Source organism: Danio aesculapii, chromosome 16 (assembly GCF_903798145.1).
Source record: "Danio aesculapii chromosome 16, fDanAes4.1, whole genome shotgun sequence".
In the NCBI taxonomy this organism is placed as follows: Eukaryota; Metazoa; Chordata; class Actinopteri; order Cypriniformes; family Danionidae; genus Danio; species Danio aesculapii.
Window position 1 is genome coordinate 54,859,985 of NC_079450.1, and position 15,880 is coordinate 54,875,864.

Below are 15,880 nucleotides of genomic sequence, written 5' to 3' on the forward strand. Positions count from 1 at the left end.
ATAAAATAGATATCATGACAGGCCTAGTTACATCTGTACTTGATTTTTGTAATTACTTGTATAAGTATACTGTTGACCATTCCTTACACCTGAACCCACCCTTAAACCTACCCATACCACCCATGACCCGTATCCCACCTCAATAGTGTTCTGCAATACCAGTCTGTACCAATACCTATAGTGTTCTGCAGTCTTCAACGTACCAAATGTCCTCACTAAACTACTCTAGTTAATAAGCAAAACATAACCAAAACAGCACACTCTCCTGAATCTAATGGAATAATACAAAAAGGATCCTGAGTGTTTGTATATGTATATCGCGTGACTTGCTCACTTCTACAACCTCTCCGAGGTATCGCTCAAACAGGTATCAGTTAAAGAGCCCCTATTATGCATTAAAAAGGATCGTATTTTGTTTTTGGGGGTCTCCAACAACAGGCTGATCTGCATGCAAGGTCAAAAAACACTTTCATTGTCTTATAATATGCATTTATTTTTGCCTAATTATCCTAAAGACTCGTATGATTAGTTCAGCGATCCATTTGTTCCCAAACCCCTCCTTAGCGTGATGCTAAACTGCGCTGATTGGCCCGATGACAGTCTGTTGCGATTGGTCGACAAAAATGCCCAGCATGACTTATCAACAATATTGAAGTAGTCAGAGTGTTTGTGTGAGCATACCTGCCAACACTCCCATTTTTCCTGGAAGTCTCCCGTATTTCAGACGCGTCTCCCACCACCCTCCCGTTTTGTTATTATCCCGGAAAACCCGCGTAATTTTAAAAAGAGTCAACTCTTTTATAGATGAATCAATAGTTTAAACATGGCACATTTTTAGATTTAAGCCTTAAGGCTCGTACACACCGGGACGCTTTTTGTTTGCGTTTATTGTCGACGTTTTACGAGACATTTTTCCGCATCCAAACCCAAGCGATTTTCACTGGCGTCAAGCAGAAGAGTATGCAAAAACAATACTTGCTGTTAGATGGTGATACACAACTTTAATTTTCTGACACCCGGCTTATAACACAGAAGAAGAGGAAGAGAGGAAGTTCACACGCTTGTTGTTAAAGTTACTGGTGACTCGAACAAGCATGGATGGTTCAAGCAGCAGCTCCAGCTCTAGCGATGAAGAAATGATTATTGTCCACTAGTGCAATAAGCAGCTCCACGTTCATGTCGCCTCTGGCCATCTTCCTCAATGTGCGCTGGCATTGATAGTTTTGCGCTTGAGCGCCTCTAAGTGCTGTTTACGCCTGCCGTTTTGCACGTTGGTGTGCACAATCGCATTGGCGCCCTTCATTTAGTCACGAGGCGTTAAACATCGACGGAAAACGCAAGCAAAAAATGTCTCTGTGTGCACGGGCCTTTAGCTGGATATTTCATTCACTTAGAGCTGTGTTACACACTGCATGAAGATCATTTTCAAAAACCCATAATGGGGGCTCTTTAACTGGACGAGTTCACAAGCAAACACGTTGCAATTTCAAATCTCAAAAGACTTTAGACAAGAGCATTAAACACAAGCAAAAAGGAAACACATTCTCTAGTCCTCGCAAGAGAGACTGTCCTCACAGAGACCTACAGAAAGAGTGAGAGCGAAAGCGTGAGAGAGAAAAGGAATGAGGGAGAGAGAGAGAGAGATCGCCATTGCACTTTGGGCTCGGCTTTTAAATGCTATGCCGACCAGCGATTGGTGATGCAAACCCAGCATCATCAAGCAACGTCATCAGCACGAAATGCGTATCCTCCAATGCCATTCGTACCTGTAACGCGCGTAAAATGAGACACCCACCCACATACAAACAAACGCACACACATATACTCAAAGTACTGTACATTCGGCAAGCGGACATAACAACTATGAACACAGTAAGTACACTACCTGACAAAAGTCTTGTCGCCAAGTTTTAGGAACAGTAAATAATAACGTGACTTCTAGTTGATTATTTGGTATCAGAAGTGGCTTGAAATGAAAGGCAAAAAGGCCTCTAGATGACGCTTATTTGACTAAAATAAAATCTGATCATGCCTTGATTATTAATGATTTCATTAGGACAGTAAGCTCTGACTCTGCTTAGACTAAAGTCTTGTCACTGAACCTTCAATAATGTCCAGTATAGAATATGTGCTCATGCTGCAGTGGAAACAGAATGAATATTGTGTCTGACTCCATCATGAGCTTGGAGGACTGCATCCATACATCTCTGACATGACTCAAATCACTGATTAATAAAGTCATCTGGAATGGCAAAGAAAGGGTTCTTGCAGGACTCCCAGAGTTCATCAAGATCCTTCGGATTCATCTTCAACGCCTCCTCCTTCATCTTACCCCAGACATGCTCAATAATGTTCATGTCTGGTGACTGGGCTGGCCAATCCTGGAGCATCTTGACCTTCTTTGCTTTCAGGAGCTTTGATGTGGAGGCTGAAGTATGAGAAGGAGCGCTATCCTGCTGAAGAATTTGCCCTCTCCTGTGGTTTGTAATGTAATGGGCAGCACAAATGTCTTGATACCTCAGGCTGTTGATGTTGCCATCCACTCTGCAGATCTCTCGCACGGCCCCATACTGAGTGTAACCCCAAACCATGAGGTTTCCTTCACCAAACTTGACTGATTTCTCTGAGAATCTTGGCTCCTTGTGGGTTCCAGTAGGTCTTCTGCAGTATTTGTGATTGGGATGCAGTTCAACAGATGATTCATGACCTTCTGCCACTTGATCAACTAGAAGTCAAGTTATTATTTGTTGCTTTTACAACTGGGATTGATTACAAGACTTTTGTCAGGTAGTGTACACTGCATTTATTTTTTACACAGTAGTTAGAGCCATCCAAATATAAAGCGGGACTTAAAAAAAGTATTAAAAAGTGAAGCGTTCCTTTACATCACACTTTTCTTCTTGTCGTTTGAACTCCAGCAGGTGATCCTGACCATGTCTTCATGCATAAATGCAAAGGGAGATCCAAACTTGTTCACATTGAAGGAAATGTTAATAATCGTTTAATTATTGACCTTTTTTCAATTGATTTGCAGTCACGGTCAGAGGGACACGGCACAGATTCTCCTCCTCAGGGGAGCCAAGTATCTTCCGGACAGGAATGGGGTTACACCACTCGACTTGTGTGTTCAGGTGAATATTCATAACATTCACTCGCTCTCAAGGACTCACATGCATGTTAAACCTCATGTATAACTACATTCTAGGGCGGCTATGGCGAGACGTGTGAAATTCTCATTCAGCATCATGGCCGACTGTTTCAGACGTTGATACAGATGACCCAGAATGATGACATTAAAGAGAACATGGTACCCCTCTTTCATTACATCTGACTTTCTGGGTTATTTTAAACACAGTTGAAGCTAAAAAAGATAAACGAAATCAGTTATTAAAACTATTATAATTAGAAATGTGTTCCCGTTTAACAGAATTACTAATAATTCAGGAGGGATAATAATTTAACTCTATCTAAATGTCATTTTTACACCTTTTTATAAGCTGAGGCAGGTTCTAGAACATGTTTCGCAGCAGAATGACTCCAACTACCAAAGGATCTTGACCAGCTTGGCGGAAGTGGCCACCACAAATGGACACAAACTGCTGAGGTGCGTCTGAAATCCACAATTCTTGATGACCGATGGCTTCTCTTACATCAGATTAATTCTGGTTTTGCTTGCTTTCAGTTTGTCCAGTAACTTTGATGTCCAAACTAAGAGTTTACTGCGGATCATTCGGATCTTCTGCCACGTGTTCTGTCTTGGACCGTCTTCCCCAAACAATGGGAATGACATGGGCTACAATGGAAATAAGACGCCCCGTAGCCAAGTGTTTAAGGTGAGTGTTTGATTCTTTTCGTATATAGTGATAGGCGGATTTTCCTTTATTAGTGGCGCAGTAGGTAGTGCTGTCGCCTCACAGCAAGAAGGTCGCTGGTTCGAGCCTCGGCTGGGTCAGTTGGTGTTTCTGTGTGGAGTTTCTCCCTGCGTTCGCGTGGGTTTCCTCCGGGTGCTCCGGTTTCCCCACAGTCCAAAGATACAGGTGCAGGTGAATTGGGTAAGCTAAGTTGTTCGTAGTGTATGTGTGTGTGAATGTGTTTCCCAGTGATGGGTTGCAGCTGGAAGGGCATCCGCTGCATAAAACAAATGTTGGATAAGTTGGCGGTTCATTCCGCTGTGGCGACCCCAGATCAATAAAGGGATTAAGCCGAAAAGAAAATGAATGAATGAATGAATGAATGAATGAAATAAACAAGTAAATAAGTAAATGAATAAATAAACAAATGAATAAAAGGATGGATGGATGGATGGATGGATGGATAAAGGGACTAAGCCGAAAAGAAAATGAATGAATGAAGTAAATAAACAAGTAAATAAATAAACTAATAAGTAAATGAATAAATAAACAAATGAATAAAAGGATGGATGGATGAATGTATGAATGAATACAGTAATAAGTAAATTAATAAATAAAGTAAATAAATGAATAAATAAATGAGTAAATGATTGAATGAATAAATAAGTGAATGAATGAATGAATGAATGAATGAATAAGTAAATAAATAAAGGAATAAATGAATAAATAAATAAATGACAAAATAAATAAGTAAATAAATGAATAAAAAACGAGTAAATGATTGAATGAATGAATAAGTGAATAAATGAATGATTGGATAAATAAATAAATAAAAGAATAAATAAATAAATGAGCAAATAAGTAAATAAATAAATAAATGAATAAATAAATAAGTAAACAAATGAATAAATAAATTAAGAAAATAAGTAAATGAATAAATGAATATGTAAATAAGTAAATAAATAATTGAATGAATAAATAAATAAATGAATAAATAAATAATTAAGTAAATAAATGAGTAAATGAACAAATAAATGAATAAATTAATTAATATGTAAATGAATAAATAAATAAAGGAATATATGAATAAATAAGTAAATGAATAAATAAATAAACAAGTAAATAATTGATTGAATAAATAAATAAATGAATAAATACTTAAAGTAAACTAACAAATAAAGGAAAAATAAAAGAATACATAAAAGGATAATTTAAATAATAAATAAATTTATGTATAAATGAATAAATAAATTAAAAATAATAATAAATAAAAGAATAAATAAAAATAAAAAGGTAAAGTAAATAAAACAACAACAGCATCATATTGTAAAATAAGAAAGGTTTAGGGCAATAAAAAGGCAAAGTAAACAAATGACCCAACAACATCAACCCTGATATCTTGTGTGGCACAGCTGTGTTGCAGTAATGTTGTCTTGTGATTATTTCAGCCTCTGGAGCTGTTATGGCACTCTCTGGATGAATGGTTGGTGCTCATCTCCACCGAGCTGGAGAAGGAGATCACAGACGCCACACGCTCGTCCTCAGGAAATGACATCGCCTCTCTCTTCCTGAAAAAGCAGGAAGTTGACCCCTCAGTTTCCAGTGAAAACCCTCCGCTTCTGCTGGATGCCAGTTCTGTGATGAAGACGCCCGAGGTTTACGCTGACGGTCAGGATGTCATCTCAATGATCGCCAATCGCCTGAGCGCTGTCATCCAGGCCTTCTACATGTGCTGCTCCTGTCAGATGCCACACGGGTGAGTCTGAGCTCTGAGTAACTATCATTTCTATAGTTCAGCAGTAAACAGGTGCGTCCCAAATCACATCCTTATGCAAATACTATACTGCGCCATTTTATAGTACAAGTGTAAGTCTAAAGAGTGCTCTTTAAATACCCGAATGATGCACTTATTCAACCGTTAAAAACAAGTGTGTAATGTTGGACACTTCACACACTCAACTATTCATTTATTCATTAATTTATTTATTAATTAATTAATTTATTTATTTATTCATTCATTTATTTATCCATCTATTCAATTATTCATTCATTCACTTATTCATTCATTTATTAGATAATTTATTCATTTATCCATCCATCCATCTATCTGTGTCCATCCGTCCGTCCATCCTTCCGTCCGTCCATCCATCTATCCGTCCATCCGTCGTTCCGTCTATCCATCTTTTTATTGTTAATATCCATCCATCCATCTTTTTATTGTTAATATCCATCCATCCATCCATCCATCTTTTTGTTGATTACATCAATCTCTCCATCAATCTTTTTGTTGTATCCATCCATCCATCCATCCATCCATCCATCCATCCATCCATCAATCCATCCATCCATCCATCTATCTTTTTGTTGATTACATCCATCTCTCCATCAATCTTTTTGTTGTATCCATCCATCCATCCATCCATCTTTTTGTTGTCTGGGCTTCCATCCATTCGTTTTGCTCATGTAGCAGAAGGGGCGGAGCTAATGAGCATGAATAAATATGACTGAATGAATCAATAAATGACAATGAAAGAATGAATGAATTAATTAATAAAAATGAATAAATGAATAAATAATTAAATAAGTAAATTCATTTACTGAATGAATGGGTTAATTAATTTATGGATGGATGGATGAATGAATGATTGAATACATAAATAAATTAACTAATAAATAAATGAATGACTAAAAGAATAAATGAATGAATAAGTACATTAATTTAATGAATAAATAAACGAATTGATGAATAAATTATGAATAAATTAATAAAAACATCAATTTAATTAGATTTTTCTTAATGATTAATTAATTAAATTAATACATGAATGTATGGATAGTTGAATTAATGGATAAAGAAGTGAATAAATAGTAAATAAATAAATAAACAAATAAAATGATCAAGAAATAAAATGATAAATAAATAAAAAGGTAAATAAATAAATAAAATGATAGATAAATAAATAAAATGACAAACAAACAAATCAATAAATAAATAAAATGATAAATAAACTAATAAAATGATCAAGAAATAAAATGATAATACATAAATAAATAAATAAATAAATAAATAAATAAATAAATAAAATGATAGATAAATAAATAAAAGGACAAACAAACCAACAAATAAATAAAAAAATGATAAATTAATAAAATGATAAATAAATAAAATGATAAGTAAATAAATGAATAAATAAATAAAGTGACAAACAATAAAATAAATAAATACATAAAATTACAAACAAATAAATAAATAAAAAAAAAGATAAATAAATAAATAAATAAATAAAATGACAAACAAACAAATAAATAAATAAAATGACAAACAAACAAATAAATAAATAAAATTACAAACAAACAAACAAATATATAAATAAATAAATGATAGAATAAAATCCATCCCTCCATTCGTCCATCCATCCGTCTGTTCATGCGTCCACCCATTTGTTTTGCTCACGTAGTGGAAGAGGCGGAGCTATCAGGCGCTGACTTTGAATTACTTAATTTATTTTGGATTGTGAAAGCAAAATTCTCCAAATACAGTGAGGGAAATAAGTGTTGAACACTTCAGGTTCTTCCCTGGGAATAATATTTTTTAAAGGAGCTGTTGACATGGAATTGAACCAGATTTTGGTAAAAACCCAAAGAAAGCAAACATAAAACAAAAGAAAATGAGTTGTTTGTAATAACACTGGAATGACACAAGGAGAAAGCGCTGAACTACTGAAACATATTTAATACTTTATAGTCTTTATTGCTGCTGGCAGCTTAAAGACGTCTCTCATATGGAGAACGAAGTCACATGCATTGCTCAGGTGTGAGTTTCTCACAGACTTCAACAGAGTGTCCAAATCTTAATGCTTCTGTGGGTCTCGTCTATCAAATCTAAGCTTTATTTTGTATTCTATATTGGATTCAAGTCAGGTGATTGGCTGGGCCATTCTACAGCTTTGTGCAGAACTGTGCAATTTGACCTTAATAAAGTTCATTAGGAGTACAAGAGAATCAAGATGAGTGTATTTAATCATGTTCATAATGTCTCCTCACCACCTGACCCTGCAAGCTGCCTCTCTGATGTTAATGTTACTACATCATTAAATTGTTCTTATTAAACTGCATCATTTATACACTCTCAATGTGAAGTCTGAGAGCCCGCATACTCATCCTTCATTTGCTTTTTCTGTCCCTGATATCTAGCATGACCTCCCCACGATTCATCGAGTTTGTCTGCAAACATGATGAAGTGCTGAAATGTTTTGTGACGAGGTAAGTCGAGAGCATTTGTTCATTTTGACTGATACATTTAGCGTACATCTGCTAAGCTGAAGAAAAAACATGATTACAACCATTATAAAACCATTATAAAAGTAGTCTATGTGAGTTACATTTAGTAGTAAGATTTTTGTGTTTATTCATTCATTTTCTTTTCGGCTTAGTCCCTTTATCAATCAGGGGTCGCCACAGCGGAATGAACCGCCAATTTATCCAGCATATGTTTATATTTATATATATATTTATCCAGACTGTTAATTTGAAACTAGATTGTATAAATGTATATTTCCACAACCCCTAAGCAATACTTTGTTTCAACTGTCTACAGAACAAACCACTGTTAAACAATGCATGATTACCCTAATTAAGCTAGTTAAGCCTTTAAATCAAAGGTCACCAAACTTGTTCCTGGAGGGCCGGTGTCCTGCAGATTTTAGCTCCAACCCTAATCAAGCACACCTGAACAAACTAATCAAGGTCTTACTAGGTATACTTGAAACATCCAGGCAGGTGTGTTGAGGGAAGTTAGAGCTAAAACCCGCAGGGACACCGGCCCTCCAGGACCGAGATTGGTGACCCCTGCTTTAAATGTTACTTTAAGCTGAATACTAGTATCTTGAAGAATATCTAGTCTAATATTATTTACTGTCATCATGGCAAAGATAAAATAAATCAGTTATTAGAGATGAGTTATTAAAACTATTATGTTTAGAAATGTGTTCAGGTTTAACAGGAGGGCTAATAATTCTGACTGTATGTTCACGGCTAGATGTGTGTATGTCTACTTGTGTTTAGGAATCCCAAAATCATCTTCAACCACTTTCACTTTCTGCTGGAGTGTCCTGAGCTCATGTCTCGCTTTATGCACATTATCAAGGGCCAGGTAAGCATGACGAGAGACTTAAAATCAACTTAACTTGGTTTTAAAAGCCTTCTGAAATTGCATCTTCGTCCTTAAGCATTTGAGCCTTTTGAATGTTGAGGGGTTTGTTTTATGTTCTCATTGTTATTTATGTGCTGTTTGATTTGTTACTTAAATCAGTATTCATTGTGATTAGCACTTTGGGCATCTCTGTGTTGTAAAAATGTGCTATATAAATAAACTACTATGACTACTAGTACACTACAAGTCTTGGCGTCGATCCCAGTTGTAAGAGCAACAAAATAACTTGACTTCTAGATGATCATTTGGAAAAGTGGCAGAAGGTTGAAGGCCCAATCATCACAAATACTGCAGAAGACCTACTGGAACCCGCATGGACCCAAGAATTAGAAATCAGTCAAGTTTGGTGAAGGAAAAATCATGGTTTGGGGTTACATTCAGTATGGGCGTGTGTGAGAGATCTGGACATTATCAAGACATTTGTGCTGCCCATTACATTACAAACCACAGGAGAGGGCGAATTCTCCAGCAGGATAGCGCTCCTTCTCATACTTCAGCCTCCACATCAAAGCTCCTGAAAGCAAAGAAGGTGCTCCAGGATTGGCCAGCCCAGTCACCAGAGATGAACATTATTGAGCATGTCTGGGGTAAGATGGAGGAGGCGTTAAAGATGAACACAAAGAATCTTGATGAACTCTGGGAGTCCTGCAAGAAGGCTTTCTTTGCCATTCCAGATGACTTTATTAATCAGTGATTTGAGTCATTGCAGAGATGTATAGATGCAGTCCTCCAAGCTCATGATGGAGTCAGACACAATATTCATTCTGTTTCCACTGCAGCATGACCACATATTCTATACTGGACATTATTGAAGGTTCAGTGAGCAGACTTTTGTCTAAGCAAAGTCAGAGCTTACTGTCCTAATGAAATCAGTCAAAATCCCCCCCAAAAATCTGGAGGCCTTTGGCTTTCATATAAGACACTTCTGATACCAAATAACTAACTAGAAGTCAAGTTATTATTTGTTGTTCCTACAATAATAAATATTTTGATGCAAAGATGATACAATACATACAAAAATACAAATGTGTTCATACCTTTTTTAAAAATAAAAGTAATTAAAGGATCTAAGATGCGATGAAAAGATGAAAAGGGTCCATATTGGATTCATTTAAAGATATTTGCAATAATATGTGTGCCTCACACAGGTGAGTGGGCTTAATAAACCATCTGTAGGAACACACTCTTTTATCTCTCTGACACTTTAACAGACATTTGCACCAGTTTGCATCTGCATCAGTCACTTCCTTCTTTTCTTCTCCTTGTTAGCCGTTTAAAGACCGGTGTGAGTGGTTTTATGAACATCTTCTTGCTGGACAGCCAGACTCCGATATGGTGCATCGGCCGGTTAATGAAAACGACATCCTTCTCGTGCACAGAGGTAAATGAATACACCAGCAAATTAATTGGTTTGACCACACACGCGTTGCAAATCCTCACAAACGCAGATAAAGAAAACACGCTGCATTTTCTCACAACACATGCAAATAGCAGGGAACACAACGCAAATGTTTCAAGGGGACCCAAAAACGTGAACGAATTACGCACCCATTAAGGTTATAACAGTTTTGGATTTTTGATTAGTTTTATTTTGTTTTGACTTTTTGTTTCCAAATTCAGATTTACTAGTTTTTATTAGTTTTTATATTTTGAAATTGCTTAGTTTTAGTTTAGTTTTTATTAGTTTCAGTGTTAGTTTGATGTTTTTTTTGTTGTTTTTTTTTGTAAACTAGGATATTTGATGTTCAAAATCATCAAAATAAATATTTTATAATAAAAACTCAACCAAAGATAGACTCATTTTTTTTGATACCAGAACACTATCATCTACCACTACCATCTAGCCATTCTCACATTTAAATACAACAGCCCACAAGATGGCAGCCTTAAGTAAAATATGTGTGCAAGGCTGCTTCTGAGGTTAGATACACAGTAGTGATGGGAAGTTCGGATCTTAAATATGAACCTGATCTTTTGTGACCTTCCCAAGTTTAAACTCAAAATATAAAAATTTGTAGTCCGCCATCATAATTTCAGTCAGTTAAAACATCACCATGATCTGAAAAGGTTCTTACAGTGACGTTTTGCAACCCAACTGAAGCATGATTCACTTATTTAAACTCCATTATGACTTTCTGTTGTGAAATAAACGTATATTTCACCAGATCTTCTCGTTAAGGCTCTGTGTACCCGCGATGCAGTTTAGTTCAATCACAGCATGCGCAGTATTATCGGCTCATCGCTTCTCAAATCTGATCCCAGTTTGCTGTTCTAATAACTGAATAACTCCGTATATATTGGTTTATTTCGAGTCAGAGGCGAGTATCAGGCATGATAAAAAGTAAGTAGTTTGTGGATAAGTGCTCACTGGAGATGCGAATCATGTCAAATGATTCAGTTCGGTTTGGTGAATTAGTTCAACCGGTTCACTTAGAAGTTCTGGTTAAAAAGAAAGATGCATTCACGATCGATAATAGAGAAAATCAACCCATTATTGGGCACAAATGTGGTAAATTAACACTTTTAACTCTCTGCTCGGCTTGTATTTAATGCTGTCATCATGTTGCTGTTGTTTTTTGTTGCGGGAGCAACAGCAAGGACTGACTGGAGGAGAACCGGCTTGATCTGGCCAATGGCAGCAGGATTACAGACTCTGAGGTGCTGTACGGTCAAACACCTGGCAGCGCCGGGATGTAAATAGATTTACTTCTAAAAGGCATACAGTAGGCTTATGTATTAAATACATTTACAAAGACGAAAACGAAGGATGTTTTTGCTATAATTTTAGCTAGTTTCAGTTAGTTCTATTTTTTTAACTTTTATTTTTATTTCAGTTAACGAAAATTAATTTTTCAATTCTAGTTTTCGTTTTTTTCGTTCATTTTTGTTTACTATAATAACCTTGGCACCCATTGGCTAAATTCTCCATCCGTCAAACTAAAAAGTAAGTTACTTGCTAAAAGTGGCTCACAGATATGCATATGCAGAACGCCAAAACACTCGACTACTTTGTTTAGATTTTAACTATAACTTTGACTTTTTATTCAGTTCGTAGTCTAATTTTATTTGTAACACTGCAAGCTATGACATCGTCTTGCTTTTTGCTACAAAAACGATGTTTTCACATAGTAAACAATGTAAACAACAGATCTCCGGAAGAAACAGTGGTGTAAACAAATGAATAACCGTTCATAATTCAACACTATTGTGTCAGTGGACCAAATGCGTTTGTTGTTCTGAAGACTCTTACCTTTCAAAATAAACCGTGATGTACAGCTATGAATGCGTCTGTGTCTTGTTATTACAATGACATGTACTCCATATCTAATAAGCGTTTTCTGAACCACTTACACAAATTTAGCACACACATTCTTTATTAGCTTCCTGTTGAAAAACAACTAGCTGCATTGTTTGTTTGAGGGTTGTAGATTTAGATTATAGTTTGTCGAGGTGTTCTTTTTGATGTAATCTAATCGCAAACACTGACATGTGCAAAAACAGTGCCCCAGTGCGTCCACGTCCTGACGCTGGCTAATTTGTTTGCGTTGTGAGGATTTGCAACACGTATGCTGTCAAACCAATGAGGATCTTTTCCTAATTTGCTGGCGTTTTTTGTAATTGCATGTGTTTTCTTAAATTGCAGTGCATTAAGCTCTCCCGACCACCCTGCATTTCTTTCTGAAGGTTTCTCTTGTACCTTCTCCATCTTGTTTTTGCTATCATCTCGTTTCAGATTCATTATTCAGAAGCAGCTGTGAAGTCGTATCCAAGTCCTCCAATGAGAAACTCAAGCAAGGCATCGCCGTGCGGTTTCACGGTGAAGAGGGAATGGTAAAATTGAACAGTCACACTTTATTTTAAGGTAACACTTTAGTTTAGGTCACAATTCATGCTATTAACTAATGCGTATCATTATCTGCCTATTATTAAGATATTAAGTGTTCATTAGTAGTTATAAAGTTTGGTCTTATTCTACATCCCTTATCCTACCAATACCTAAACCCAACTACTATTTCATTAACTATTAATAAACAGCTAAATAGCAGGTTATTAAGCTAGTAGTGTTTGTTAATGGTTTGTTTGGTTCATTCATTTTTCTTCAGCTTAGCCCCTTATTTATCAGAGATTGCCACAGCAGAATGAACCGCCAACTATTCCAGCCTATGTTTTACACACCAATAAGTACGATCTTATTTTGCATCCCAAAACCTAAAGTAAACCCATCTACTACCAAGCTACCTCTTAATAAACAGCTAATTAGTAGATTATTAAGCTAATTGTGTAAGTCAGTGGTATGTTAATACTGTTAATTGTGACAAACTAAAGTGTTACCTATTTTAATGTACAGTTCAGGCTATTAACAAACCATTAACTAAGACTTTTAGCTCAATACACTTCTTATTAGCTGCTTATTAATAGTTAATAAGGTAGTAGTCAAGTTTAGGTATTGTAGAATTGGAGAATATGACTTTATAACTACTAATAAACAATTAATACCTTAATAATAGGCAGGTAATAAGCCAGTTGTAAATGTGAATTGTTACTTACACTAAAGTGTTACCTATTTAACATGTCATTAGCCCTTAGTACTTACTAATGCCATTAAACAACAAGTCAGACTGGGCTACTCATTACATTAGCCGCGTTTCCACTATCGCGCCTAAAGCGAGCGAGCCAGGGCGAGCCAAGGCCAGTCGCGTTTCCACTATCACTTCCGGGGCGTAATCGGGCCAAAGCGGGGCTTCCTTGGGGCCAGCGTCCGGCCTTTTTCGGCCCGCCGAATACCTTGGGCCAAGGAGGGCCAACTGGGGCTTCGGGGCAGGGTTACGTACAAAGGCGGAGTTTTCCTGTCAGGTAAAGAGGAGACAAGATGCTTTCTTCCCTTACATTTGTTTTGCTATCGTCGTTCTCGTCGCTCGGCTGCTCTTTTGCGCCTTACAGCCAAAATCTGTGTTCGACGTAAATCCCGCCGAACTCGATTGTCCTTATCCAGGGATCGCTGTCTGGCCTTACACCAACAGACCACAAACAGTAAAAAAGCAATCGCTTCGGTGTTCTCCATCTTCCAGCTCTCGTAGTGATGCCAGGTTGTGTTTGTGGTTATAATTTGAGTTTTTTGTTCCCGCTGAAGTGGGCGGGTTGTGTGACGGGTTGTGTGACGTTTGATTCGGGGGACGTTCTGGGGGTGGTGTTTGCGTGACGCGCTGCGAGCAACTAGCCCGACAGTGGAAACGCTACATGATTTCGGCCTCATTTCTCAACCTCCCGGGCTATTGGCCCGGCCTGGCCCGATTAAAGCCCTGGCTCGCACTGGCCCGATAGTGGAAATGCGGCTATTGAAACTACTATTACTAAAGCAATATGATGTAAAATAGTGTTTTTTTTTTACTTTATTAATAATCCATGGACAATCCAAAGGCTTTGTGATGATAGTATAGAGATAAACCAGTGCAACATTTGAATGCTGCTAAGCTAATAACCAAAGCTAGGATGATCAACTCTTTTTATTGGGTTTAAAAGGTATTTCACCCAAAAATGAAAATTGTGATCATTTACTATGCCTCCATCCAGTATCTTTCTTCTGCTAAACACTTAGATATTTGGAAGAATGTCAGTAATCAAGCAGATCTCCACACAAATTCATTGCTGTGGTAGAAAAAGTAAACACTATTGGAGTAAGTGGGTGAAGAGATTTTTTTTGGTAGCTGACATTCTCCCAGATAGATTGGTTTTTGTATGTTTTATGGGATTAAAACAAGCTGATAATGAGTTAAGGATGGCAGACTTTTATTTTTTGGGCAAATTGGTAATCTACCTACTGCATCTCTTCCAAAAAAGAAACACCCTTTTCTTTTAAAACCCATAACCAAAGCTAATTTGCTGTCTATAGACTGTAGTAATAAATAAAAGAAAATAAAAACGTCTTAATGTGACCAAAACTAGGCATCTTAGTCACTAACCTGCTTTACATCAAGGGTTTATTAAAGATTCTTAAAATACCTTCATGTGTATTTTTTTGTGTGTGTGCCTATATAGGCTGTTTTACCACAGTATCAAGACCATAGATGTGGGATTGAAGCATTTATTGTGTGTTTCCTCCACAGGGTCAGGGAGTGGTCAGAGAGTGGTTTGACATTCTTTCCAATGAGATCATCAACCCTGATTATGCACTCTTCACGCAATCTGCCGATGGTAAATTACATCATCGTTTAAATACAGTGCAGTTAAAATGTTTGTGTCACACTAACAGCAGTTCATAAAGTGCCGATTGACTAGATTGAATGTTTTTTATTTATATATATATATACACACATTGTTTTGTTCAAACTACTTATTTAAATGAGATACACAATTCCTGCACTGCAAAAAAATGCTTTTCTTACCTAGATTTTCTGTCTTGTTTCTAATCTAAATATCTAAAAAATTTATTAAATCAAGAAACATTTTCTTAAAGGGCACCTATGGTAAAAAATCTACTTTTCAAGTTGTTTGGACAGACATATGTGCATGTATGGTGTATAGACCGTCATATTGGGGTGATATAAGCACACCCAGTGCTTTTTTTTCAATTTAACAACATAAAAAACGGTGGACCAATTGGAGCGGTTTTCAGACCGACCGCAACTTTACATAGGAGTGCGGTCCCCCCGCCCACCAATATTGATTGACAGGCGCGTCATCATATCCTCAGTTTGTTGATTCACGTCCGCCATTTTCAGCGTGAGTCGAAGCAATATTACTAAAGGAACACGCTTGCTTGTTTAGATGCAAGGCTCATTGGGCTCAACACAAGTTCAATATTCTCCACATTATCACT

At 36.7% G+C, this 15,880-nt stretch overlaps 1 protein-coding gene across 1 annotated transcript in view; it reads left to right on the forward strand.

Moving 5' to 3' along the window:
- The window catches only part of hace1 (HECT domain and ankyrin repeat containing E3 ubiquitin protein ligase 1), a 41,638-nt gene that overhangs the window by 7,891 nt on the left and 17,867 nt on the right, over positions 1-15,880 (forward strand). The window contains exons 8-17 of the mRNA XM_056475983.1: positions 3,035-3,131; positions 3,206-3,307; positions 3,498-3,604; positions 3,683-3,833; positions 5,300-5,607; positions 8,046-8,114; positions 8,916-9,003; positions 10,333-10,444; positions 12,797-12,894; positions 15,168-15,255. Coding sequence (XP_056331958.1) covers positions 3,035-3,131; positions 3,206-3,307; positions 3,498-3,604; positions 3,683-3,833; positions 5,300-5,607; positions 8,046-8,114; positions 8,916-9,003; positions 10,333-10,444; positions 12,797-12,894; positions 15,168-15,255 — 1,220 coding nt within the window. The remainder of the gene's footprint in view (positions 1-3,034; positions 3,132-3,205; positions 3,308-3,497; positions 3,605-3,682; positions 3,834-5,299; positions 5,608-8,045; positions 8,115-8,915; positions 9,004-10,332; positions 10,445-12,796; positions 12,895-15,167; positions 15,256-15,880) is intronic.